This window comes from Vicugna pacos, chromosome 12 (assembly GCF_048564905.1).
Source record: "Vicugna pacos chromosome 12, VicPac4, whole genome shotgun sequence".
Lineage (NCBI taxonomy): Eukaryota > Metazoa > Chordata > Mammalia > Artiodactyla > Camelidae > Vicugna > Vicugna pacos.
Genome location: NC_132998.1, coordinates 39,422,918 through 39,449,915, shown reverse-complemented (window position 1 = coordinate 39,449,915; position 26,998 = coordinate 39,422,918). Strand labels below are relative to the sequence as shown.

The 26,998-nt window shown below is 35.3% G+C and overlaps 1 protein-coding gene across 6 annotated transcripts in view; it reads right to left on the bottom strand.

The window, feature by feature from the left end:
• Positions 1–538: 538 nt before the first annotated feature.
• The window catches only part of ATP2B1 (ATPase plasma membrane Ca2+ transporting 1), a 114,506-nt gene continuing 88,046 nt past the window's right edge, over positions 539–26,998 (bottom strand). For 5 of the 6 annotated variants that reach the window (XM_072973249.1, XM_072973252.1, XM_072973250.1 and 2 more), the window contains 9 exons: positions 25,135–25,314; positions 24,425–24,512; positions 23,944–24,050; positions 17,801–17,992; positions 17,441–17,654; positions 16,755–16,966; positions 15,246–15,353; positions 13,088–13,270; positions 539–3,788 (listed from right to left, as the gene is read on the bottom strand). In XM_072973249.1, the coding sequence (XP_072829350.1) occupies positions 3,477–3,788; positions 13,088–13,270; positions 15,246–15,353; positions 16,755–16,966; positions 17,441–17,654; positions 17,801–17,992; positions 23,944–24,050; positions 24,425–24,512; positions 25,135–25,314 (1,596 nt within the window). In that variant the 3' untranslated portion in view covers positions 539–3,476. Of the gene's footprint in view, positions 3,789–12,586; positions 12,701–13,087; positions 13,271–15,245; positions 15,354–16,754; positions 16,967–17,440; positions 17,655–17,800; positions 17,993–23,943; positions 24,051–24,424; positions 24,513–25,134; positions 25,315–26,998 lie in introns of all 6 variants that reach the window. The other variant, XM_072973254.1, reaches the window with a different exon arrangement.

Below are 26,998 nucleotides of genomic sequence, written 5' to 3'. Positions count from 1 at the left end.
TGTCATAAATATGGTACTTACATATATACTCATTAATTGAATAATTTTTACTAATTCCAAAATACGGTATTCATAATCACTTAAAGTTTACTCAGTATTTCTACAAAGCATGCTAATTTATGTTTATAATTTATTATAAAAATCAGCTAAGGGCAATTTGATTAATTTTGTTACCATAAAGTTCAGATAACTGCTATTGACAAGTTTGGATTATTTAATGAAAAAATAAACTCTTACAGTTAATGTGAAAAGACTGATCTTTTCTAAAACCAAAACATTCCTCTCCCATGGATTGCAGAACTATCTATTGTGCTGCGAAGACTGAAGACAGTGGGCAGGAGAGTAAGGACAACATAGCCACTCTCCTCCTAGGAGCAAGATCACGCACATTAGAACACTGATTCACTGTAACACAACCATAACACTAAGTACATCACAGAATTTTCATACATGAGACTTTAAAAATTTCAAGTAGAAAAAAGGAATTTCAAAATACGATGCTCAGATCAATTTAAATATTCAAAAAGTTCAGTCCCCATTCAGAAACAGATAAACAGTATATTTATTAAATGAGTTAAGACAAATAAACTTTACAAATAGACAAATAATAAAAGGCTCAGTGGCTAAAATAGATGGTAAGCATCATTGAAAGAAATCAACACCATCACGGTATCTCAGTTGGCTGACACGTGTAGAAAGAAATTTTCAAAGAGCAGTTTCACAGAAATGAAGCCAGTTTTTCTTATAAACAAATCACCATTTCTTGGTTCAAAACTGACATCTGTTATGAAAATTACCATATCATATATTTATAAGATGACAAGGAGTAACTCATCTTCAAAGTGCAAGTTAAGTCTATTTACAATCACAGAAAAGGCAATGATGAGGAGAAAAGGATTTTTAAAAATATACAAAGATTAAAAACATTTGGGATGCAAAATTAAACAATTTCTTGGTTAGAGGATAAAAGAGAGGAAGTGATTGAATTACAGATGCTGATTTCAGCTATACATACTATATAATGGGATCCAAGATCTTTAACAGCTTGTCTGCAGTTTTTTTCTACTTACATAACGCTCTGGAAATTTCTGGTAGAAATTACAGTGTCTCAAAGAGAGAATACATACTAAGCATGTCCTGCTACTACTTCATGGATGTCAGAAGACCCGTTTATGGATTAGAGTTGGTGTAAAAAGCCATTGCCTTGAGTTGAAAAATGAATACTGTAAAAGCTCAATACAAATCCTCCAAAGCACATGCACTTCTAAATCATTTGTTAATTATATTCATATTTAAGCACAACCAAAAAAAAAAAAAAACTGAAAACATTTCCCTTTTCTCTATTCCCTATGCCTTATAGGCTTTCCAGTTGATAGAGTAAATTTTTAGAGTTGAAAGGGTTCTTCAAGATAGTCTAGTCCACCACCCTCATTTAGGGTAAATGATTTTCCCAAGGTCATGCAGCACGTTAATGGCAAAACCGAGACGAGAAACCAGGTCTTGACTCCCAGCCTCGTTTGCTTTCCAGCATATCATGCTACCTCTTTTTACAGTATGATTTGCTATAAATACCTGATGAATAATGTACAATTACAAATGCTGACAGAGCCAATGTTTTCTAAGACTTGCAGAGGATTACTGCAAAGGACTGATGGAGAGAAAAAGATTTTCCCCCACCCACCAAAAATATCAAGCACCATCAACTAAATGTTTCTTCGCTGGGTCAGCACTCTCAGATGTAGTAGTCCTCGTAAACTTTATGTCAGCCTGAGGATTGTTTATCTGGTGAAATCTGGGCCCTAACACAATGCCAGTTCCTAAAATGTAAAGACAGAGGGATAAAAGGGGAGAAGGTAGACAAGAGAAATAAAGATTTAATGAATCCAACTGGCTTAGAGATGGGCATTCCAGCATATGGTTAATTACTACATATACATATGTATTTTTAGGACCTTTCCTACCTTTTCATATAATCACATTTTACCTAATTTATTTGGCCACTTAAGAATGAAAACAAATGTATCAGAGACAATGGTGGTCATTATTTTTTTTTTAAACTGTGAGACTACTTTAGGCAAACTAAACTCTACGAAGAATATGTCAAATGGTAAAATTGCAATGATTTCTTTAATCTGGTTCTATTAGATTACCACCAAGGAATTAAAGCAGGTACTTCATGGGGCTGTTACCATCTTGAAACTTATTCCAATTGTGGTTAAGGAGAACGGACTGATGCACCAGATATGCAGAACTGAGTAAAGAAGCTGAAATTTGTTTTTAAAAGAACATTGCCATGTATTTATTTAATAAAAGGGCATATTTATTTATGTTTACAAACAAGTTTCAAAAACAAAAGGAAAACATGTATGCTTCTACTTATTAACCTTTTTCAAAATGCCAACAGCCCTCATGCTGTATGAAGGTTTCTAAAGATTTATTAGAAAAATCAATACAGTTCACTCACAGTTCACCAAGACATCACTGAGCTAACATGTTTAGACAAAAACAAAAGGACTAAAGTTCTCTTGTAGTTTGATAGTTTGATTTAATTTGATTTGCCTGAAATAACAAAAGCATTTCAAGCGTCTTTCATTATGTAGTTGATGTCCTGCATTAAACAATCTACTAAATTCTGAACAAAGGTTATTAGCAAGTTTTCAAAAATTTTAAAAATTAAACAGTTGTTTCAAAACCATTAAGTAGTAAATGTATTTAAGAAACTAATTAGGACAGATGCCATAACTTCATTAGAACACCACTGCTCATGTTTTTTTGTTTTGTTTTGTGGTTTTTTTTTTTTTAAACAAAGCATTAGTGTTATCTATTTGGCTATCAGTATTAGCAATTTATCTACAGTATTTAACAAGGTAAGTTGTAGGCAAAAATTTAGTACAGTTTCAATAGAAACACCCCTTTTTTTTCCTGAAAATACAGCAGTATTTGAAGGACTAATTTTTCTCTGCATCAGTTATAAGGAAGCTTCCCATCTATGAACAGGAACAAAAAAAGTATCTACAAACCTTGTAAACAGATCTGTATCATTTATAAACATAAATAATCCAAATTATTAACAGCCAACAGCAGAAATTAAAGCATCAATTCAATGATCCAGGGCTCTTCGCTTGCTTGCCCAGCTTTACTCCTCCCTCTCTCCCCTCAAGGATTGAGATCAACTAAAGCTTCGCTAATCACTGTTCAGGACCATTCTTAGGTTCTACTGATGATCCACAGGTCAACTTACGCTGAGTTACTGTTTATCTGTCAGTTCATTTCTCCCACCCCCCAAAAAGCACCCTCAGTCTGGCAGAAAGCTTTGCTTTTTTTTTTTTAAAAAAATAAATCTACATTCGTACAAGTGTGTCTTCTGTTGAAGTCCAAAGACAAGAATACTATCTTGTCCATCACAATATGTGAAAAGACCCAGTTTCAATTTGTTTCTTTACAATGCAGCTAGTGTGTTAACATTCAGCTTACAATCAGAGTGATGTTTCCAAACTATGTAGTGGGCTTCCTGGGGATGAAGAGGTAGCAGACTTGTTCATTTCTATTGTAAGGTAAATTCCGCTGTCAACAGCATTGTTATTTTTGTTGGGAGAGGGTGGAGGACTGGAGTTTCGTTTTGTAGGAGCATCATCTTCAGCATCAGTGTCATCAATAAGGGGGATATGAGGCTCTGAATCTTCTATCCTAAACTCAGGATGTGTCATAAAGTTGTGAATTGAACTTCTTGATTCCGGTTTTTCTAACCCTTCATATAAAGAACTACGAAATGCATTCACCACTCGAATCTGTAAATATCAGAAAACACAGAAAGATATCAGTAGGTTGTTAGCTTAATTTAAAAATGGTTCACTTATGAGTCTGAATCCACAAACAGCTAGGTATGAGTGAATCATATTTGCATGTAATGCAGTGGAACTTGCAATACACTGTAAAAAAAAATGAATATTTTAGTAGGACACTACAGAACAACAAAACCACATACTCTAAGAATTAAGAGGTATAGAATTCAAAGTAATACTATGAAAATCTCATTGTCACTGGCTAAGAATTTAATAGCCATTTTATAGGATTTTTTTTCCCCTAAGAAAACAAAATCAAACAGAAAACAAACATAAAATTAACCATACACAAGCTTTAGCTGATTTTTTTAAATGAAAGAAAAAACGTAATTTTTGAAAACAACTCAAATAAATTAAATAAAGTCAAGCACAGAGGGTTACTATTAATCATGCTAGGAATTAGGGTGTCACCGAGTATGAAAAAGCCAAGCAAATATACGCTGAATGCCACAATGAACTCACATCTACCCCACTATGCCCTTCATTAAAAAATAAAAATAAAGACAAAACCCAAATAAATTTCTATAAAATGCCATTAAACAGCTATAAATATTTGAGTATATGCCATTTTTCTGTAAAGTGTTAGTGTTTTTCTCGATAATATTAAAACTTAAATAAATTTATATACTATAGTTCAATGGAAAGAACGGATTTAAAATAAAACAAAAACCCTCTGGGATTCTTCTGTGAAAAATTTCCCAAGAAGACACAGTTTTCCAGTATTTTCACCCTTAAACATGTAGCCCCACAATTCAGCTTCCTTCTTAGAAGTCTGCCATATGGATGAAAAGAGGTTAACGGGTAATTAACTCAAATACACCACAGCACACACTGACATTAGGTCTCATTAACCCCAGTGTCATAAGCACTTCAAAAAAAAGACAAAATCCAAATAATTGAGCATCTACTACGTATCAAGTCAAATACAGTGCTTGCTTTTGATTCTAATGAATCCTGTTTAGCAATGAAGATGTCATTATGTTAAAAGAACTGACAGTGATATTTCAGGAAAAAAATCACTAAAATCATAAGACAATGATACTGGAAAAAATAAACTCCTCACATGGACATTTGAATTTTCTTTTTAAAAAGGTAAGTTTATGCCCACCTTTTTCTTGTATATATTTGAGGCATACAAGTCTATCTGATATTGTCCACATTGCAAAATAATCACAGCAAACAAGCTAACGTATCCATCCCCTCACACAGCTATCATTTGGGCATGTGTGTGTGGTGAGAACACTTGGGACTGCACCCTTCTAGTAAATCTGAAGTGTACAGTGCTGTTACCTGTAGTCACCATGCGACACATTAGATCTCCAGAACTATTCATCTTGCATAACTGAAACTTTGTACGCCTTGACTAACATCTGCCAAATCCCCCTTCCCCCAGACCCTGGTAACCACCATTCTACACTCACTCTCTGCTTCTATGAGTCTGACTATGCCCGATTCCCACTCCTGGGAATTTACCCAAAGGAACTGAAGTCAAGATCTCAGAGCAGTTCTTTCTCTCCTATGTTCACTGGCATCAGTGGCCAGTAGGCATAGTGAACACAAATTTGAGGACCAGTCCGCAAATCTGGTGGGTGATGTGAGCTCAAGATGACCTTGAAGTCTTTGCTTATTTGATTTGGTTGCTGGTATTGCTAACAGACCTAGAGAAACAGTTAAGATTTCTGTTTTGTTTTGACCAGTCTGGGTGGAGAAGAGGAGTGAAGAATCAAGGGAAAAATAAGTCAATTTTTGGAACATGTTAAATTGGGGAGCTGCATAACAGCCAAGTGAAAACATCCAGAGCTCAGGAGAGAGGTATGGGTTTAAGTGAGAGATGTGGGAGTTAGTAAAGCTCTAGGAGGGGCAGAAGGCAGTGAGTGTGTATACACACAATTACACACACATCTGTGGTAGGTGAAATTAGATTAGATTATTTTTTTAACCAAAGCTTCTCAATTTCGCTAAGAATTTTTTTTCTATCTGATAATAGAGTATCAGAGTTTGAAACGATATTCAAGATATTTTATCCCAACCAGTTTACAAATGATGAAACCAAGCACCTGAGGAAGGGTGGTTGTCTTGCGAAGTCACTACTAATTAGTGCCAGAATGTCTGAGAACCAAGGTTCCTGGACTCTTAATTCCAGGTTCTCTCCAGTCAATAAAAGAACATATGGACACTGACCTTGTAACTAACTCCACTAGAATAAAATACTTCCTAAAATGACGGTCAGCAAAGTACAAGAACAGTTTAGAAATGCTCTGAAGCAGTACAACTTTCAAAAAACCGTTCTCACATTAGGAATACACAATACAACCTAGATTAACCAGGGGCCGCTGAATCCGATTTGTTTTACTTTCTACTCATAAATAAGAAAGCACTTCCCATCTAAGGCATGACACTGAGCTAGTCTACACTTGCTCTGATCGCTATTACCATTTACATGTAAAATTCTCACAGTACAGTAGTAATTCTGAGTAATTAAAAACACAGCTGTGTGCACAATACTTCAGGTAGATAGAAAACTACTTTAATACCACAAAGCATTTAGTCTAAGCAGAAATATAAGTAACCCTAATTCTCCATTTTTGACAATCCAACACTTACTGTTTATTTTGTCTTTTAAAATCTACTGAGACCTACTATGTACAACATAATTACTGGCTCCTAAAATTATTAGAATTAAGAAAAACTCTAAAATTTCTATGTCAAGAAAAAAAATTTAAAGAGTAAATTATTCAGAGGAAGAAACTAGAGGAAAATATTGTATGAGGCATATATGTTAAAGAAAAATCAAAGTGATTATCATAATCATAATTTTAGTAAACAAAATAATTATCAAGGTAAACATTAAGTTTAAGTAACAAATCAAAATAAGATTATGTATCCTGCTAAATCACCCATTAAAAAATATATAATCCTTTTTGATAGCAGGAAAGGATATTACTGCTTAAAATGCAGTACACAACACAACAGCTCTAAACTATGAGACTATTTAATCAGTAGCTCATATATCTTACCTTCTACAACAGAGTGCCCATTTCTAAAATTTGTATTCATTACTTTTACTATGTACACTACAAATTAAAGAGTTTCTGGTAAAGTAAAAGATATTTTGCAATAGGAAAAGAAAATTCTAGGTTGTTTTTCAAAGTTGGGTATTTGCAATGTTCTCAAAGTGAGACCCACCTGTGTAATGTGTAGAGTTTTAATTATCTGGAATAGGGGTTGGCAAACATTTTCTGAAAAGGGCCAGATAGTATGTATTTTAGGTTTAGTGAGCCATGCCATCTCTGATGCAACTACTCAAGCCTGTCTTTGTAGTGCAAAACGACCAAAGATATTAAATTAATGAGCATGGCTATGTTCCAATAAAAAGTTATTTTCAAACAGGCAGCAGGCCAGATTTGGTCCATAGGCTATGGTTTACTGACCTTCCATCTGGAAGATCAAATTTTCTCTCAATTTCTCCTTTCCAGGAAGGTGTAACTACTGATTCAACAAAATAATGTGCTAAAGGTAAAGACTGATATTAGAAAGATACACTTTATAAAGAGAAATTACAGGTTTCTTTCTTGAGAACTTTGAAAGATCTGACTGGTAAATGAGGGGGTAAAATGACCTTTCCAGAGAGGTTTCAAGCCTAGTATATGACAAAGTTGAAATGGATTATAATTTCTTCCATTTGGCAAAGCCAAAACTCCAAATAAGAGTCAAAGAAGTTTAATGAACACAGATATTTCTAAGATTATTCTGTATTACAGTGAAGAAATGAAACCTTCCATTAAATCTTTTAACACTATCCCCTGGCCACATGTGCCCAGAAACTCAGAGTTGTACATCAGAAAAGAGCCTGGAGCAGGTGTGGGTGCGTATGCCTTAAAACAAGAGTTTCTGATTGATTTGCTATTGAATATAAAGTCTGGAAAACAATTATACAGAGAAATACAGTAAATATGATATACCTAGGTCACATGAACCTCTCCAAGTGAAAAAAGTCACTTATTAAAAATTTTGCTGAAATAAAAACAAACAGAATATATACCACCCAGGAAACAAACCTGTCAAAAAAGTTTAACATGAAGCTAATTACGAGAAAACAATCAAATCCCGAATGTAGGACACTTTACAAAACAAACGGCCTGGATTTTTCAAAAAAGTCAATGTTTTGAAAATTGTAGGTAGAGAAAACAGATCCTAGTCAAAGGAGACTAAAGAGTCATAACACACACTACTGATGGTCCTTCCTGGATGCTGGATCAAAAAAAGCTATAAAGGACATTTTGGGGGCAACTGGAGAAATCTGAATATGGACTGTACATTAGACAAAATGGTATCAAAGTTAGATTTCTTGGATGTGATCAGACAGTATGATTATACAGGAGAGTACAAACTGAAGTATTCACAGATGGAATTTATGGTATCTACCACTTACTTTCAAATGGCTCAGAAAAAGTATATATTAATATTATAAAGGTAAAGCAGATGTCATAAAATATCAAGGAGTGGTAAATCTACATGAAGGGTATTCACCTTTCAACTTGTCTGTTGGTTTGGAATTTTTCAAATTTAAAGTTCTGAAGGGAGGGAGTCTATCAGGATTAAGTCTCAGTTTGGCTCCTTCTTGTGGGATATAAATAGGCACCAACCTTCCATTCCAGCCGCATCAACTCCTTACATTTTATTACATTTTTAGTACCAAACTACGTCAGTTGAGGCCTGCCTCCCTCAATCAGTGAATTCTATCAAGGGGTCAGCTTGGGAGTCAGTTCCGTCAGGTAGTTTTTCCTGACTTCCAAGGGAAGGTTAAGGACCCTGTTACACATTCTCTGCTTCATATCCATGTCACAGTCCCCAGCTCCTTGTCTGCTTCCCTTACTAGACTGCAAGGTCGGGTGGTTCGAGTACAGCCCTGGCAGGTGGCAGGCCTTCCACAGTGGTTATGGAGTACAATGAAAGAAACACTAGTAAAAGGCAGTGAAGGGATGAGTGATAAAATGCCCTAGAGAGCCAGGAATCATGTGAAACCCCCAGGCAGAGGAAGAAAGGGATGCAGCTGACTTTAGCTGTCCCAGGCATAAGGCCAGACAATTTGCATAAACCACTTCATTAGGTAGGTAGCACCAGGGTCATTTTCAAAAGAAAGATTCCTATCTGTCCATGTGTGCAAATTTAACATCCTGCCTAACGTTACAGGGTCAGTTTGTCTTTACAGCACTTGTCTGCTCTTTGCTCTGCATCATGTTGTTCTGCTTATTAGTCACAGACAAGTTATTTTTCCAAATCAGTTTTCACACCTGTAAGATGGGAATAGTTTCTGTGCTGCCTGTTTTGGAAAATCGTCAAAAATAACAAATGAAAATTACTTAAGCAAGTAGTGAACAGGCCAGCATTGCTTTCTCCCTCAATTCATCCTCTCCCCAGCTACCCAAGGTTCTTCTAGTCCTTCACTGGCTGAAGACCAAGTGGAAAAGATAGGTCTCTGCCTAAACAAAAGATTACACTTAGGTGTCTCAGCTGATTTCAAGGGCAGGGATGAGGGGTGGGTGGGCTTGTATCTTTAGTGCCTCCAGTATACCATGGAATCCAAACTCAAGTTCAGAGTAGGGATGACAGAGGTTATAAGGCTTCTGAGGAGTTTACTGAAAACCTTTCACTAAAAGCCATCTGCTAAAAACCTGAAAGGAAATTTGTTATTCTAGTCAATTAATGAAAATTATGACATGCAATGTTTCAATAATTAATACATAAAAACCACATGATCACCTCTCCATAGATGCAGAAAAAGCACCTAACAAAATTCAACACAAATTTATGATTAAAAACTCTTCACAAAACGGGTATAGAGGGAACATACCTGAACATAATAAAGGCCATATATGATCCACCAACAGCTAACTTCATACTCAATGGTTAAAAGCCAAAAGCTTTTCCTCTAAGATCAGGAACAAGCCCCTCTATCAGTGAGGGCAGAAGTGGCCAACTGTGTAACTGACAGATTTTTTTTGCTACTTTTATTCAACATAGTATTGGGAGTCCTAACCAGAGCAATTGGGCAAGGAAAAGAAATAAAAGGCATCTGAATTGGAAAGAAAGAAGTAAACCCATCACTACCTGCAGATGATATTATATATAGAAAACCCTAAACACTCCATCAAAAAACTGTTAGAATAAACAAATTTGGTAAAGTTGCAGGATACAAAATCAATATGCAAAAATCTGCAGCATTTCTTTACACTAATAACAACCTATTAAAAAAGGGAAATTAAGAGATCAATCCCATTCACAACTGTATCAAAAAGAATACTTAGGAATAAATTTATCTATGGAGGTGAAAGCCCTGTATATTGAAAACTACAAGACATTAATGAATGAGACTGAAGATGACACAAATAAATGAAAAGATATTATGTGCTCATAGATTGGAAGAATTACTATTGTTAAAATGTCCATGCTACTCATAGCAGTACAGATTCAATAAAATCCCTATCAAAATTCCAATGGCATTTTTTACAGAAATAAAAACAATCCTAAAATCTGTAAGGAACCACATAAGCCTCTGAATAGCCAAAGAAATCTTGAGAAAGAAGAACAAAGCTGGAGTCACCATGCTCCCTGATGTCAACTATATTACTAAGCTATAGTAATTAGAACAGTATGGTGTTGGCATAAGTTTGCATAAAAACAGACATATAGATCAATGGAACAGGACAGAGAGCCCAGAAATAAATCAATATTCATGACAAAGGAGTCAAGAACATACAGTGGGGAAAGGACAATCTCTTCAATAAGTGGTGTTGGAAAGATTGGATAGCTACACACAAAAGAATGAAACTGGACCACTATCTTACACCATACACAAAAATCAACTCAAAATTGATTAAAGACTTGACCATAAGACTTGAAACCATAAAACTCCTAGAATAAAACATGGTGGTAAAATCGTAAGGCACTACAGAATTTAAAGAATCTATCATTAAAAAAAAAAGTTTTTAAAAAACAAACCAAAAAGCTCACATAGGAGGTAACTTCCTTGATATAGGTCATGGTGATGATTCTTTTGAATCAGATACCAAAAGCGAAAAAAGCAAAAACAAACAAGTGGGATTATATCAAACTGAAAAGGTTCTACACAGCAAAGGAAGTCATGAACAAAATGAAAATACAACCTAAAGAGTGGGAAAAAAATTTGCAAGTTACATATCAAATAAGGAGACAATAGCTAAAATATACAAAGAACTTGTACAACTTGATAACAAAAAAAAAACTGACTAAAAAATGGTCAAAAGATCTGAAAGGACATTTTGTCAAAGAAGACATACAAATGGACAAGAGGCACATTAAAAGATGCTCAACAACACTAATCATCAGGGAAACGCAAGTCAAAACCACAATGAGATATCACCTCAGACCTGTTAGAATGGCTATTATCAAAAAGACAAGAAATAACAAGTGTGGCAAAGATGCAGAGAAAAGGGAACCCTTGTGCACTATTGGTAGGAATGTAAATTGGTATAATCACTATGGAAACACTATGGAGGTTCCTCAAAAAATTAAAAACAGAACTACCAAATGATTGAGCAACCCCAATTCTACTTCTGAATATCTGAGGAAAACAAAAACACTAATTTGAAAAGATATTATGTACCCCAATGTTCATTGCAGCATTATTTACAATAGCACATACAGAAACAATCTAATTATCCACTGATGAATGAATGGCTAAAGAAATTATGGTGTATATACACCTCCCCCTACACTAGAATATTATTCAACCATAAAAAAGGAAACCTTGCTATTTGTGAAGAGAGAGGGAACTTGAGGGCATTATTATGCTAAGTGAGATAAGTCAGACAAAGAAAGACAACACTGTATGATCTCTCTTATATGTGGAATCTAAAAAAACAAAAACCTCAAACCAAGCTCACAGATACAAAAAACAGACTGGCTGCTGCAAGAGGTGGAAGGTGGTCAGGTAGTGGGAGAAATGAGTGAAATTAAAACAAACAAACAAACAAACAAACAAAAAAAAACAAACACTGAACAAAAAAATACACTTTCCCTACTTCTTTGGAAAACTTAGAACATTTTATCTAGGAAGCAATTGTAAATTAAGTTGATTACATACATGAAAAAAATAGTATAAGCACCAAAGAACTTTGAAGCTATTATTCAGGGACTCCCTCCTTAAAGAAAAAAAAAAAGCCAAAGCAACCTGGCTATATGCTGAGAACTTTTCTACAGGGTATTAACTTACTTTCCAAACTGAACTAGACATGAGTCAAAATGTTAAGTTCATTTTTAGCTTTAAAAATGCAATTTCTTGGTTATGTTAGATCAGTTTCAAATCACATGCATCTGGGAACCATGCAGTATGAACATGTTTAAAGGCATATACTCAAAAATTTATAGTAGTTTCACAAATTCTAAGCTACAATTTTACTCCCCATATTAACTCTCAGAGTTAGCGTAGAGACAAGCTCATGGATTTCGTGTCTAATCTTTGGTTGCAATTGTTCCACCTGTTATCTAGCCCTCTAAGAAATAAAACAACAACGACAACACTTTGAAGTCTCAATCCACTTTACGAAAAGAAAGCTTTATGAAAAGCCTGAACAATGAATTTAAACATTAAGGAGAAAATGAGAAACGTTAGGTGTGTGAAGTAGGAAATGTTAATTTCATGCACTTAGGAACACACACTCACACCCCACAGTAGTAGAAGCAGTAGAAGAGGAAAACACTACATGTGTAGGGGTAGAAATATTTGTTACATCATGATGCTGGCTGGCGATGGAGGGTTGCCGCCTTAGAGCCCCCTGAATGGAACTTCCACTCTGGAAAGCATTCACTACATCCATCTGCAAGGAATCAGAGATTGTGACAGCTTGCTCAGCAAGAGAAAGAGAGAACAAGAGAAAGGACCATTCCATCTATCAACATATAAAAAGTAAAGAAAAAAGGCACTTTTTACAGCGCAGATAAATAGGCAAGAGTAGCATTTGGAGATGAAGGGGGGAAAAAAAAGCTAGGAAAAAAGGAGCTTGGGGGCATATAGACACATTCTTTCATGATCAGTTAAAACTTTCATTCATTCCAGGCACCAGTATTATTTTTCAAAAGAGTAAGTTTTGTGGGTTGGGGAGGCTAGAAAGGAAGTGAAGGAGCACATTTAAACCTCCTCCCAGGTCCAAAAGCCCTCTGCTCCCACTCCCACTGTCTCTCCTACCTCTCTACCAGGCCCATACCTGCGTCTGGATTCTGTTCAGACCTCTAAACCACAAGATCTGGCCACGCCGCAACTCCCTTTCAGCGTGATCAATCTCTTCCACGTCCTCTGCTAACTCCTCCTCAGGTATTTCTTCCTTTTGTGTTCCGTGACCAGCTTCTTTTAGGAATTTTAAACGGCTAGTTGGAATTGTTGAAATAAGCTACAACATAGGGGAAAGAACTTAGAAACAAATCGCATCAAGATACAATTAAACCGATCAACTTCAACACAAAAAAGGTATGAAAAGTTGCAAGCACAGCCAACTATCTTTACCCATGAAGCAATGAGATCCTGTCCATCAGAGGCTTTCTTTCTCAGAACAAAAAATATTCTCTTAGCTACATAAAAGATTTAAGTCTGAAGGGTAAAAAGGTTTCCTGAATGGAAATAACCTGATTATATTTTCATATTTTATTTAGGACATTCAAGACAGTAAATTAACAACCATGCTTTTATATATATATATATATATATTTAAACTCATATTTATTTCAAATAAAATGAAAATAGGTTGATCTTCTTGGATGCAAAAGAAGTTCATATTTCATCAGTGCTTTAAGAGTTCAATGAGAAAAAAATACCAAAATTCAAAAAATCTTCAAGGCTAAACTGAAAATAGCTTTTGTTTATTAAATATATTTATTTTTATAAAATGTAACTACTTAAAATTGGATTAACACTGATTGAGAATGACACCAAACAGGAACAGATGCCCAGAAAACATGAAAGATACAAAAATGCCAATAAATACGTATTAACTTTTAAGTGTTAACAGCTATTCCTTAAGGAACTTGGCCATTCCTTAAGGAAGCTGGGAGAAACAGGCACGCTGTCAGAATCAGAAGTGCTCAGAGAACTTCTACCCCGACCACCTCATTTCAGAGATGAGCTCAGAGACAAGAGATGTGACTCGTTCTCTGAGTGACTAAGACCCTAGGTCTCCTGACTAACAAAATCAGTGTTTTCTCCCATGGCACACTAAAAATCAATAGATGACGTCAAACAAACACAGCTACTGATGCCTGTTGGGCATATATGCTGCATTGAACTTCCTCTTCCTGAAATTAGAGTTTTTTGGAGGTTGTGGGGTTCAGTTTTGCCTGTAAGGGAACATTATAAAATAACTAGAAAGGTAATCAAAACAGAAGAGTGGCCCAAATATGGATCCTACTTAAAAGAGGATCTCAATTAAAGAGATCTGCATAATGAGTAAGAAGAGAAAACTCAGAACCTAGAAACACAATTAAGAAAAAGGTAAGATAAAGGCAAATAAAGACTGAGTTAAGGTTAGGTAGAAGCTGGATTTCGGTTTGACTAACTTGTAGAATGATAAGAGTTATTAGCTCACACCAGTCACACACTGCTAAGTTTCACTTATGAAAATGTTAGTACAGATTCCTTATCAGTTCGTTTTACAGTGATGGTAACGGACTTGAAATGAACAACACATACACCGTTACCACTTATCTTTAAAAAAATAATGACATACACTTGCAAGTAAGCTACTTATAGTATAGATGAAAGATATCTCATTTTACAGGCATTGTAATTTTATACACACTGTTAAAGCCATTTGATCCAAATACTCTAAAATGTCATTTTGTGGCCATTTTCTCAGATACTACTATTTTCATGGAAACATTCCTCACATCAACTGAAACTCAAGATTTTTCTTAAGCTACATTTTTATTATACTACATAACAAAATGATGAAAAGTCAAATGTATATAATATTTTTATATTTTTGTTAAAATATTAATTCTGAAAATGCAAAAATAAGTCATAGAGCAAAAGATACAGATATTAGCATTCTAACCAGTTACAAATGAAACTTAGTGTCGTAAAACTTGTTAGAAAAAAAAAGTTAAAAAACCAAGAAATTAAAGTTGTGTTTTATTGTACAGCCATAATCACAGTAAACAGCAAGTGACATATTAGAACAAGTGTTATATAAAAAAAAAATCTCTGAATGCCCTTTCTTGACCCAGAGTAAGAACTGCTTAGAATTAAGTTATAGAACTGATTAAAGAACATACACATCCTGAAAGAAATTTTAAAAAATCACTTTAGATACCAAAAAAAAAAAAAAAAAAAAAAAAAAAAAAAAAAGAGAGAGAGAGAGAGAGAGATATTACCTGGCCCCAGAGTAACGTTCCCATCCCTAGGAATATTGACCATAGCCACTGTTCTATTGAAAGTTCTGAACAACTGAAAGGTTTTCCACCAAACTGCACAATTATTATCTGGAGGAATAATCAAGAGTACATTTATTTAGTGAAGTTGTTGACTTACATTCTGGCTTATGTTCCTTATCTCACTGTGGACTTGTAACAAACAGATCAGGGGCTGATCTGCTGGTCACACTTCAAGTATATTTATAAGTTATTGAAGAGTAACACCTCACTTCAACTGTTCTGGGTATATCAACCTATGTTGGGAACTAAATTTTATCACATTTATTTACAGAGAAATAAGCCGTTACAATTTTGCAATCCCCATATATTAAACGGATAAACCTAATTTTATAGTAAGTAAAAGCTAAAATTTTAGCATGTCATGAACAATGATTTTTTTTTATGAAATCTGTAAAATACTTCCAGAAACTACAGAACAAGAAAATAACATTTCTCCCAAAGTTAATTGAAACTGAAAGCTAAGACAGAAACAATTTTCACAGAAATAATTAAGTCTAGGATTTTGGATTCTGATATCACAGTACACAAGGTATAGACTATTTGAGTAAACTTCTCAAAATTTTTAGATCTTCATTTTGAAATAAGCACCATCACTATCTGACTCTATTTTGAAAGGCTCACTTTTTAATTTAATTTGAAATCTTATTGTGTTTAATGACTTCCGGGTGTAATCATGCACCATTCACTTACCTGTTTTGATTCCAGATTCTACTGTTAACAATCATTTGCATAGAAGAGTACCACAGAATCCAAGAGGATATAAAAACACAGGTATAATATATAGTTACATAAAAACCACCATATGTGAAGTGTATAGTTCTGTCCTCAGACTGACCTTTATTCAAATGGGAAAATTCAGTCCCTCACATTTCATCTCAACCCCATTCCTCACACTCCATTCTCCATTCCATTTCCTGCCTTGTTTTGACAATATCACAAAATGAAAAATGTGGCTCATACCACCTCAGGATGCAGACATTCAAAATTTTAAAACATTCATTTCAAAACATTTTATTATTTCACAATGAACTCAACTGTAGAAATAATTAACTGCTATTAATTGCTAGAAGCAATTAAGCGGCCACTCCAGCTATATTAAAAAGTGGTACACTGTAAGACTGGTCTTAAATAACATAAAAATTACAATAGTTTAAATAATAACAATGTAGAATGAATAATCAGAATATCCGAGTGTGAAGGATCACAGCCACAGAACCTGTAGTGCAGTTAAAGCAGTATGAGCTTAATACACTCATGCACATGTAGAATTTCAGGACAGGGCAAATTTTCACTTGAGTTATGATACTTAAAACTTTTTTTTTGATGTCTTCAAGGCAATACACAGAAAGCCCACACACTGCAGTCAAGTAATTTCTGGAACAAGCCACCTGTTTACCTAAGATCTCCACATAATAATCAAATTTGAAACTATCTTTTACAATTACCCACCTGTACCACAAAAGTGCCTAAAACAATTGTGCAGAAGATGGCATTATTAAAGATTCCTTCAAATACATTTCTTTCACCATGAATTTTCCGGGCATTTATTTCGTTGAAAAGTTGCATCAGTACAAAGGTATTAAAAACAATAGTATAATGTTCCGACGGAGGAGAGTGCAAAGGAGCATTTCTTCCACTATCAATATCAAAAAACTTTTCTCCTGAAAGAATAAAAAATTACTATTCTGTAATTGTCATACAAAATAATTTAACATTTCAAGGAAGTATGCAATAAGAAAATCTAGACAGACCTTTCTTTGCTCTCAAATGGCAGCAGAGAAAGAGTTGGAAGAGACGTGGGATTCTCTAGTGTGACTTTCTTATTCTGTAGAGGAGCAAATGGAAGCCCCCCAAACTATGGTGACATGTTCAAGATCTAATGTCTAAGTTAGTGGTAGAGCCAGGACAAGAAATTAGGACCCTCTTTACTTTTCTCCCCAGTATCTGTCACGCTGCCTCTCAAAATGTACTACGCATTCACTGATAAAGAGGAGAAATTAAAGACAAATGGGTTGCAGGGGTGGTCAGAAAAAGAGTAACAACTTATGTTCTTGAAAAATCTGTAGCATTAAGATATCTGGGATATGAGCTTGGAACAGAAACAACTGAAGCTTTACCAGGCATCAAATTCTTACCAGCAAATAAGAGTGTAAAGACTACTACAAGTTGGTAGAATGCATGACCCAAAATATTCTTCATCATTGTACGTGAGATGAGGGGCTTATTTCTACCATAAGGTTTCCGAAGCAGGAGAGACTCAGTGGGGGGTTCAGTCGCCAGAGCCAGGGAAGCGAGCGTATCCATTATGAGGTTTACCCACAGCATCTGTACAGCTTTAAGTGGAGAATCCTGGGAAAGACAGGTTTCTTAATAGACATTTACAGCTATTCAGGGACTCAGTAATTCTCAAGATGCCGTTTACATTCAAAAACTTAAAGAACGTAACATTTTTGCTCTAAAATAAACAAGTATTAATAAACAAACTGTCAACCTACTTGAGTAATACAGGCGCCTGTGAAGGCAACAATCACAGCTACTACGTTGACAGTGAGCTGGAACTGAAGAAACTTTGAGATGCTGTCATAGACATTGCGTCCCCACATAACTGCTTTAACAATGCTTGTAAAGTTGTCATCTGTGAGAATAATATCAGATGCTTCTTTAGCTACGTCAGTTCCAGCGATACCCTATTAAAAAAAAGTTCTGTGAATTAGACTAAATGTTTAAAACATAACTTTTAACTATTTGAAAGGCTAATATATATTTAATTAATAGAAATTTACCATTATATTTAATAGTTATTGACTAAAACTTATTGTGAAAGATGGTAGAAATTGAATATAATAAACGAGGCATTGAAAATAAAGTTTAAATTGGGTTTAAAAAAAAATAGGAATGGATACAGGCACTACCCAAAATTCCTTCCAATAGTCACATTATAAAAGATACATTGAAAAAAATAGAAACTCACAAAGACAAAAAGTTAGTGGGAAAGGAGATAGTTCAAAAAAACCGCAGGAGGCTGGAAAGCAGATGACCAGACAGTAAGAAACTCAGCAGACCCCAGAGAGCCAAACCCTAAGCTGACAGCAGGGAGAGCGGGGGAGCCTCTGTTGTACTGCGGGGCTCTGCTGCATAAGGCTCGGGACTTGGTAGCATCAGGTAGCACTGGAGGTGGGGGTGACGAAGGAAGTCTTCAAAGTCTTCCGAAGATGCTGAAGAAGTACTTAGAAGGTCCAAACTAAGAGCAACAATGTCCCTCAACAGTGGAATGGGATGCATTACATTAGCAGGCTGTAGATTAATAAAAATGAATGAACTAAACTATATACAACAATGCACATGAATCTCACAAAGACAACGATGAACAAAGGAAAATGGACTAAAAATAATACATAATATACGATTCTTATGTACAAAGTTCAAAAACAGTCAAAAGAAATCTTCGGAATACTGGCTGTCTCTGAAGAGAGACAGCAGTAACTATAAGGGAGTGTGACTCAGGCTTCCTAGGGTATAGGTTGTACTGCATTTCTTGCCTTGCATTATCTATTATCTACTCACTTGTGATAATCCATTCAGTGTGTACTTTTCTGTAGGTGTGTTACATATTCATAAAAAAACGAAAAGAAAAGGCAGCTAGAGCCTAAGAGCCCCCTCCCAAGTCCATGCAACCAGGCAGTTCGCCACTCCCTCTGACCTGGCAGAAGAGTGCCTGCTAATTTACTAAGAGGATACAACAGAATATTTAAACTGAAGGGTGGCACCAAGTACTGCTGGGTATGGGGTGCTATATTGAATATAAGCAAGCAGTTAAGAGTAACTCTGATGAATGCTAAGACGACCATCCTTCTTCTTTTACTTGTCTCCCAGAATACCAGGATTCAAGACTGCCCTCCAGTCAGCAGATTTGAAAATTCTTTTCTGGAAATCTGATCATCTGAAGTGAAGAGACCTAAAAATACTGAAAATTCAAAGTACCCTAAGAAGTGAAATGGCCAAGCCAGACCACTTTATTGAGTAGCTCTGGTCGACAAATCACACCTATAGGCTTAAGGCTTTCCAGCTTTTCAACTTCCTACTTGTAAATAAGGAGAGACAACTAAGAATCACTTGACATCTAAAGAAAGCACTAACTGGAAAGATAGAGACGACACCAAAAGGTATACAGAGATACAAAGAGACAAAAGCAGCTTGTTTTTAAAAAAATGAACTCCTTAGAAAAGCAAAAGGCACAGCAATGAAACAAGAACAAGATGTTAAAACAAAAACAAAAATTCAGAGATTAAAAAACAACTCTTGGAAATTAAATATATGATCACAGAAATGAAAGAACAACAGAGTCGAGGAAATATTCCTGTAAGATGACAAAGGTACGGTAAACAGAAGAAAGAGACAAGTTATCAGTATAAGAGTTCCAAAAATCAGGGGGACTATGCCATAAAGAAAAACAGTGGAGAAAAAACAAGGAGAGTATAAGAAAATGCCACAAAATTAAAGAAAACGAGTTTTCATAGTAAAAAGTTGCCCTAAGACAAACCATCATGACATTCAGAGGACTTGAGAACAAACGAAAGACTTAAATATCTCCAGAAAAGAAAAAAAGAAAGAAAGAAAAAGAGTTTCAAAATTCAAAATGGTATGTAATAACATTGGAGGTACAAATTCAAAATTCTGAGTGAAAATTACTTTCAACCTTGATTTTTAAAAACCAAGTCAGACTAAGAATCCAAGAAGAATTCTTTGAGGTGAGTATAGAGATTTCAGTCATAAAAGCTATGAAAAAGTTTAACTCTCATGAACCCTTTTTCTCAGGAATCTGTTGGAGATGGCTTTACTTAACTGAGAGAGTAAACCAAAAAAGATGATGACATCAAATCCAGGAAATTCAAAATCTTACGTCAGCGAATGGTTAAGGAAATTCTCAGATGGAGAAAGAAAAGTCAGCTGAGCAGCAGGCCTAGCAAACAGTCCAGATTATATAGCATGTCATACGGTCTGGGAGGTGTCTCTAAGCAGATAAAATCAGTGAAGCCATGTGATGCCTCTGACATAATCAAAGAAGAATTTGGTGATGAATTAATATTCAGTACATTAAAAAACAAAATAAGAAAATAATTAAATAGATAAATAAATCAATAATTTAAAGATTAAGAGAGTGAACTGAAAAAGACAATTTGTAGGGAATACAAAAAGTTGTGCAAGGAAGTAAAAGTCATTACAGTAGACCACATGGCTCAGCCTGGAACAGCATTTCCATCACAGTAAGTATGGTCTCTGGACGATCTTTAACTCTGATGGAAGAGTGACAGGACAGGTAGTGAGTATGAATGCACATAGGGGTAACTGTGTGTGTGTGCCTGTGAGAGTGCTAAATCCTTATCCTCCTTAATGAAAAGTCATTAACACATACTTTATATTAAAAAAATTAAAAACTCTTGTCATGTCATTTAGATATATGAAGGCAAATAACTAAGGAAAACAAACAGCTAAAATAGTTGGTTTCCTTCAGTCAAAAAATGAGCTGGAAGAAATGATAGTTGGTAGGGGACCTAGGTATCAAGTCTTACAGAACTGTTTGACTTTTCAAATGCTATGCAATATTGTTTTGATAAACACAAAAAACAAAGTCCAAGTCAAGCTTTTCTCAAAATATTCAATAAAGGAACAATCTTAATTTAAAATTTTAGCCTCTAACTCCTAACCTGAATATTTTAATGTGAAACATATCTAACACAACTAAACCAAACAGGTTTCCCTGCCTCTAATCATTGTCTTTTGCAAATGCAAATCTCATCACTCCCTTGTTCAAAATCCTTCAAAATTTAAAAAGTTACTGTAGATGTTAATTGGTATCCAAATAAAAACTAGTTTTACAGGTAAATAAGTGTGGGAAACTTTACACCAAAAAAAAATTAAACAGCTTTTTTTATGAGCTTCTCAGAGATGCATGCTAATGTCTCCAGATTTTTTTGCCTGCATCAGAAGACTGCTTGGGAAATGCTCCTCTGTCAGATAAAAGAACAAATCCCTCATCTCAGCCTTTAAGGCCCTCCTCAGGTAGCAAATCCTCCTTCTTCACATCCAGGACCCACCAAAACACCTTCTTCTAGTCTTGTTAAACTACTTGTCATTCTCTGACATCTCCTGGCAGGAGTTTTCTCCATCCCTCAGCTCAAATGGCACCTCTTTCAAATGCCTCTATGGCAGAGTCCCCGTGCTGTGTTTAGACCTTCACTGGCTGCCACTGTGCTTTGATGATTTATTTCCTTGTGTGCTGAACCTTTAGGAGGTAGCAACTACTCACCTCTAATGTTTCTGGACCAGAGTATTGAAAACAGATTCTTAATGTTTGAAGAAGAAACAAATTATTATTGATCCAAAATCTAAAAAGACTTTAAATTATGGTATTCACATTATCTTAGGGAAGTTTTTTCCTACCAGGGATGTATACTTGGTTACAGAAATACATCATAGTATTTAGTCTTTGATAACAGAAATATCTGTTCTTGTGTGGCTGACAGAAATTTGAATTTTGGTGGTAGAATAATAAAATATAATCTAAAATAATGTAATCATATTTTAAGCACGCTACGGAGGCTTGCTATCTAAAGGAATTCTAAAAGGAGCGGCTAAATAGGGCAAAATGCCAGACCCCTCCATAAGCTAATAACGTACTCACACTAGTTCCTTTATTTTATTGGTGTACATTTTATTTTAATGTTTAATTTGCTAAATATATAGTGTGTGTACATATACAGAGAGTGCACGAGAGAAAGGGAGTTTTAAAATGCTATTTCTGCTCGAAAAATAAGAAACAGGTTTTAGAAAGAACTAATCAATAGCAATTTCTTGTAGGTATCTAATAAAAGCCCCAAACAAATAATTTCACCTTTCAGTTTTAAAATATGAAACTGAAGAACTGAACAAAAACACAAAGTAAATTCAAGCTTGAGTCAGAATGCTTTCAAGTCCAAACCACTAAGTACTTATTCTTTCCCTGTATATTTAAAATAATTCAGATTTTTTTTGATGTGTTACCTTAAAAAAAGTGGTAAAATGGGCCTAAAACCTTCAAAAGGCTGAAAAATCAAACAGAGCAGCTGCTGCACTGTGTTTCTGTTTGCATTACTACATTTAACTGCATTTATTTAAAGCCTTTAGTATCTGCCTGAAATACTTAAGTTTTGGGAAGAAAGCTGTTTTATTTTAAAATGCATTGTACATAAATGCCTTCCTGGTGAGCAGTCCAGATGAAAGTAGCAGTAAGAATCCTGCTAAATGATCAAGAGCAGCAGTGAGTGACCCTGTTTCTAAAGTGAATGACCCTGTTTTGTCTACAAAGGAACAGCCCTTACATATTCTTTATCCCTTCAGCTACTTTTCACAAGTCTTCAGAAGTTCACACCAGTGTGCTGCTTACCACAATAAATTTGGAATAGGATGAGGTAGGAATCTTTGGGTGCACAGTTATTGGTCGAGGGGACTGGAACTATGTAATTTCCTTCTTCCATTTGCCTCACTCCTGTTGAAAGGCTGCCACTATGGTGGTGGCTCTGCTAAATCCCAAATACTTGAGCAGCAAAATATTAGGTGACAAATTATGCAAAAAAAGCCCACCACTGGTACACATAAATATTCTCTTATCTGAAACATTTGGAGCCAGATTGTGTCTCAGAATTCAAAGTCTCTCATTCTTTAGAAAGATAATGAGGTACATGCCTTCTATTACAAATTCTCCCAGAGGGTTAGCACCCCATAAAAACATATTAGTATCTCTACAAAGACTATGGATGTTCAAATTAAGTGGGACAAATAACATCCTCACATAAATTCAGAGTAAGTTGTGCAATCAAACAGTCTGTTGCAAATTTAGGAGAAAAATTAGTTTTTAGATTTTTGGATTTCAGAATTATGATTATGAACATATATTTTCCAAAATAAAATAAATCAAATTAAAATTAAATACTTAAATTTTCTATGGCACTGAAGGAACAAAGATTCATCCCAACACTGAAAAACTGGAAGGAATGGATTCAAAGATATAACAAGCTTTTTCACTCATTAAACGTTTATGTAGCATATGTATTTCGTGGTATCTATTCTACACTACTGGCTATACTATAAAAAAATAATAATGAAATGCTGAACTTGCCTACTACTTTTAATAATCAAATATGAACTGAGAATTTAGGTGGGGAAGCAGACTTTTTTAATTAAAAAAGATTACATCTATTATACATGAAATGACTACTCTTAAAAGACATTTTCAGTTGAGTGGAAGATTTTTAATTATATTCTTAATTTAAATACACATAACTGTTCTAAGCCTGTCTTTTACTTAAGAGGACTGTTGTAAGGGTCAGATGAGATGATAGACGTTTAAATATTTTAAAGTACAAGGTAAATGTATGATCTTACTATAACTGTTCAAAAGAAGTCATCTTCTAGCATCAAATAAAGGTGTATTATAAACTAATTTGGCTTATAAGCCATTTTAAGGCTTATAAATTATCCCTCAAACTATTCTCGAGGGATAGTGTATAAAAGCAATAGCAGTTTAGTAACAAACAAATGAAACAAACAAAAAACCCAGCAGGTAAATTACATCTGAATACTCGAATAGGTAAATTCCTACCATTGCAAATCCAACATCAGCTTTCTTTAATGCCGGGCCATCATTTGTACCATCACCCGTCACGGCTACAACCTGGCGTTGTTCTGAGACGGTGCTGTCAATTATACCTGAAATAAAAGTAAATATTTGTGCTGTAAAAACAATCCCTTTAATTAGTAAGGTGACTCTGCAGAATATTTTGGCTAGCTGGTTTTACAGATTCACGGTTAAAAATAAATAATCAAATGTAGAGAAATGAAACTGCTGAGATGCTGGGCAAGGACCAACTTCAGAAACTGTTTTATTAGGAGTGATATCCTGTTTTAATCCCTGAAGATAAACACAAGTCCCCCAAGGGAGCAGAAGAAATGTATGTAGATAGAGTTCATTAGAAAAGATGATATCCAGGATTCAATCCTATATTCAGTATCTATTACTATTTTAGGATGTAAAACTCATTTCTGTTATAAGAAATTGTGGAGTAATTTTAATATATACTCACCTTTAACCAGTGTATGTTTGTCAGTAGGAGATGATCTTGCAAGTACTCGAAGCTTTGGCCATATCTTGTCTATCCGCTCTTGCTCAATCTAGAAATTGTTGGCAAAGTTAAAATGTGCCCAAATCCTAGTTTCCTAATTCCAAAATCTAGCATATGAATCAGTGGTTCTCAAAGTGTGGTTAACAGACCAGCAGTATCAGCAATGCCTGGGAACTTGTTAGAAATGCAAATTGTTGAGCAATGCCCCAAGGCCTATCTTATCAAATACTCTGGGGTGGGGCCTAGTAATCAAAGTTTTAAAAAGCTCTCCAGGTCACTCTGATGCATACTCAAGTTTGAGAACCACTGCTATGTTTATAATTACAAGATCAAATTAAAAAAATCTCCCCACTGCCTATGAAAATGAAAACTTCTTAGCCTAAGAAGCCCAGAGAGTTTGAGGTCCCCCCTAAAATATGCTCCGTATCAACCTTTTCAAACTCATCTCCGGCTACTCGCTCACACCTTTGGTACTTCTTGGGCAGAGACTGAAAAGAAGCACTCACTCCCTTTAGGGTAAATTTCTTTATCGCCTGTTCTCTTTATCTTCTGAAGGGCTGCACTGATTCATGTGTGATTCCTAACACGTAGTACATATTCAAGATATATTTGTCGAGTGAAATTTCTAATACACTAAAAACGTATCAACTTAAAAAATAAGAAACGCTTACCTCTCCCTTTTCATTTCGTATTCTTCTGTTGAAATCTTTACCTTCCAGGCATAGGAAATCTTCCCCTGGATGTAAAATACCACATTTGGTAGCAATAGCTCGAGCAGTATTAATATTATCACCAGTGACCATCCGAACAGTAATTCCAGCCCTCTGACATTTCTTTATTGCGTCTGGTACCTGGTTTGGTGGGGGAAAATTCACATTACAAAGGTGGGTAAATCCCACTGAACAAATATCCATTGCCTCAAAGTCCCACAAGTGACAACTTTAATTTCATCTCAAGATACTGAATAGTTCTTGAAGTATTTCCCAACAAATTCTTCCTTCCTATTTCAGCGCCACAGTCCTAGCTCAGGCTTCATTTTCAGTCTGTTTGCATTATTTACTTGCCAGACTTTTTAAAGCAGCTTTTCCCCCTGGCAACCATTAGGCAATTCTTTCTGGTTTGGCATTCTACCTCTCTGGTTTACAGCCCAGACCACACTAGGGTAAATGTTGGTGTCCTTTGGGCTTATGGGTGGCTCACTTGTTTTGTTCCCCTTCCTTATCTTTTAAGGGTTATCTTACCTACTCTGGTGCTTCCAACTACCATCTATGTGCTAGTAACTTTCAAACCTATACATATTTTTCCCAGCTCACTGTGAGAGCTGGATTACTAGTTCCATCAGAAAAGTGGACATCAGGATTTGGGTGTCTGGGGGAGGGCAGAGCACATGCTTAGCATGCACAAGGTCCTGGGTTCAATCCGCAGTACCTCCTCTAAAAATAAATAAACCTAATTACCCCCAACACAAAAAAAGAATTTAGGTATCCAAAAGGGAAACCATGTTTTCTATCTAACAGAAACCCAAGGATTAGCTGACTTCTTCCATCACCCTTACCCTATACATCCTTAAAGGCCAATGAATCCTGCGGATTCTACCTCAAACTTCCAGCACCCTGTCTCCACTGCTTGCTGCCTCAGCTATTGTAATGGCTTCTTTTTTTTTTTTTTAATTGCTGTCCCTGTGTTTGTGTTTCTCCCCTCCTTTGAAATATCTGATATATTTGACAATAGAGTTCTTTTCCTAATACAATTTCTTAAAAATATATGATTCCCCAACTGTTATACAATAAGTCACAAAGTTCTCAGTATAACAGAGTATCACACTTGAGATTTAGAATAGTTTCCTATATTTATCTAACTTTTTTCTACTATACCCAGCTTGATAGATGAATAATCTCTGTATTATTTTTGTATCTTTACTTCTGTAGTTCCCTTTGCCTAGAAAATCCTTTTCCGCTCACCTCCTCTAACCAGAAAATCCATACTGATCCCACCAGAACAGAGGCAGCAAATGCAAATACCTACAGGGCCATGTAGGCAACAGAAATGAGGAAAACACGCTGAAAGTGACAAACCCAAGACAATACCTAAAGAAAGAGCACTCAGCTCTAGTCTATTTTGACCATGGTGGAAATGCTGACAAAATCTATACGTTCACGAGAAAGCAGAAATCCCGATTTATGTGCATATATGCAGTCTCTCAATACTTTTACACACACACACACACACACACACACACACACACACACAGACACCCCAGGTCCACAGATAACTTGACTAAATGCTAACTTTGGCCTACAAGCTGGTTGTGACTTCTTTTGTAAATACAGTGTAAATGTAACATCTCTGGGAGTTTTCATGGCCTCCCTAGACAGAATTCTGCCTTCACAAGCCTGTATTATTAAAAAAAAAGAAAAAAAACTTGATTTTGAAAACATTGATCTGCTGTATAAATGTAATATATATCTTGGTATCTCACTTGAGATAAAAATTAAAAGATACATATTTGTCCATTTAAGCACTCAATGATTAGGT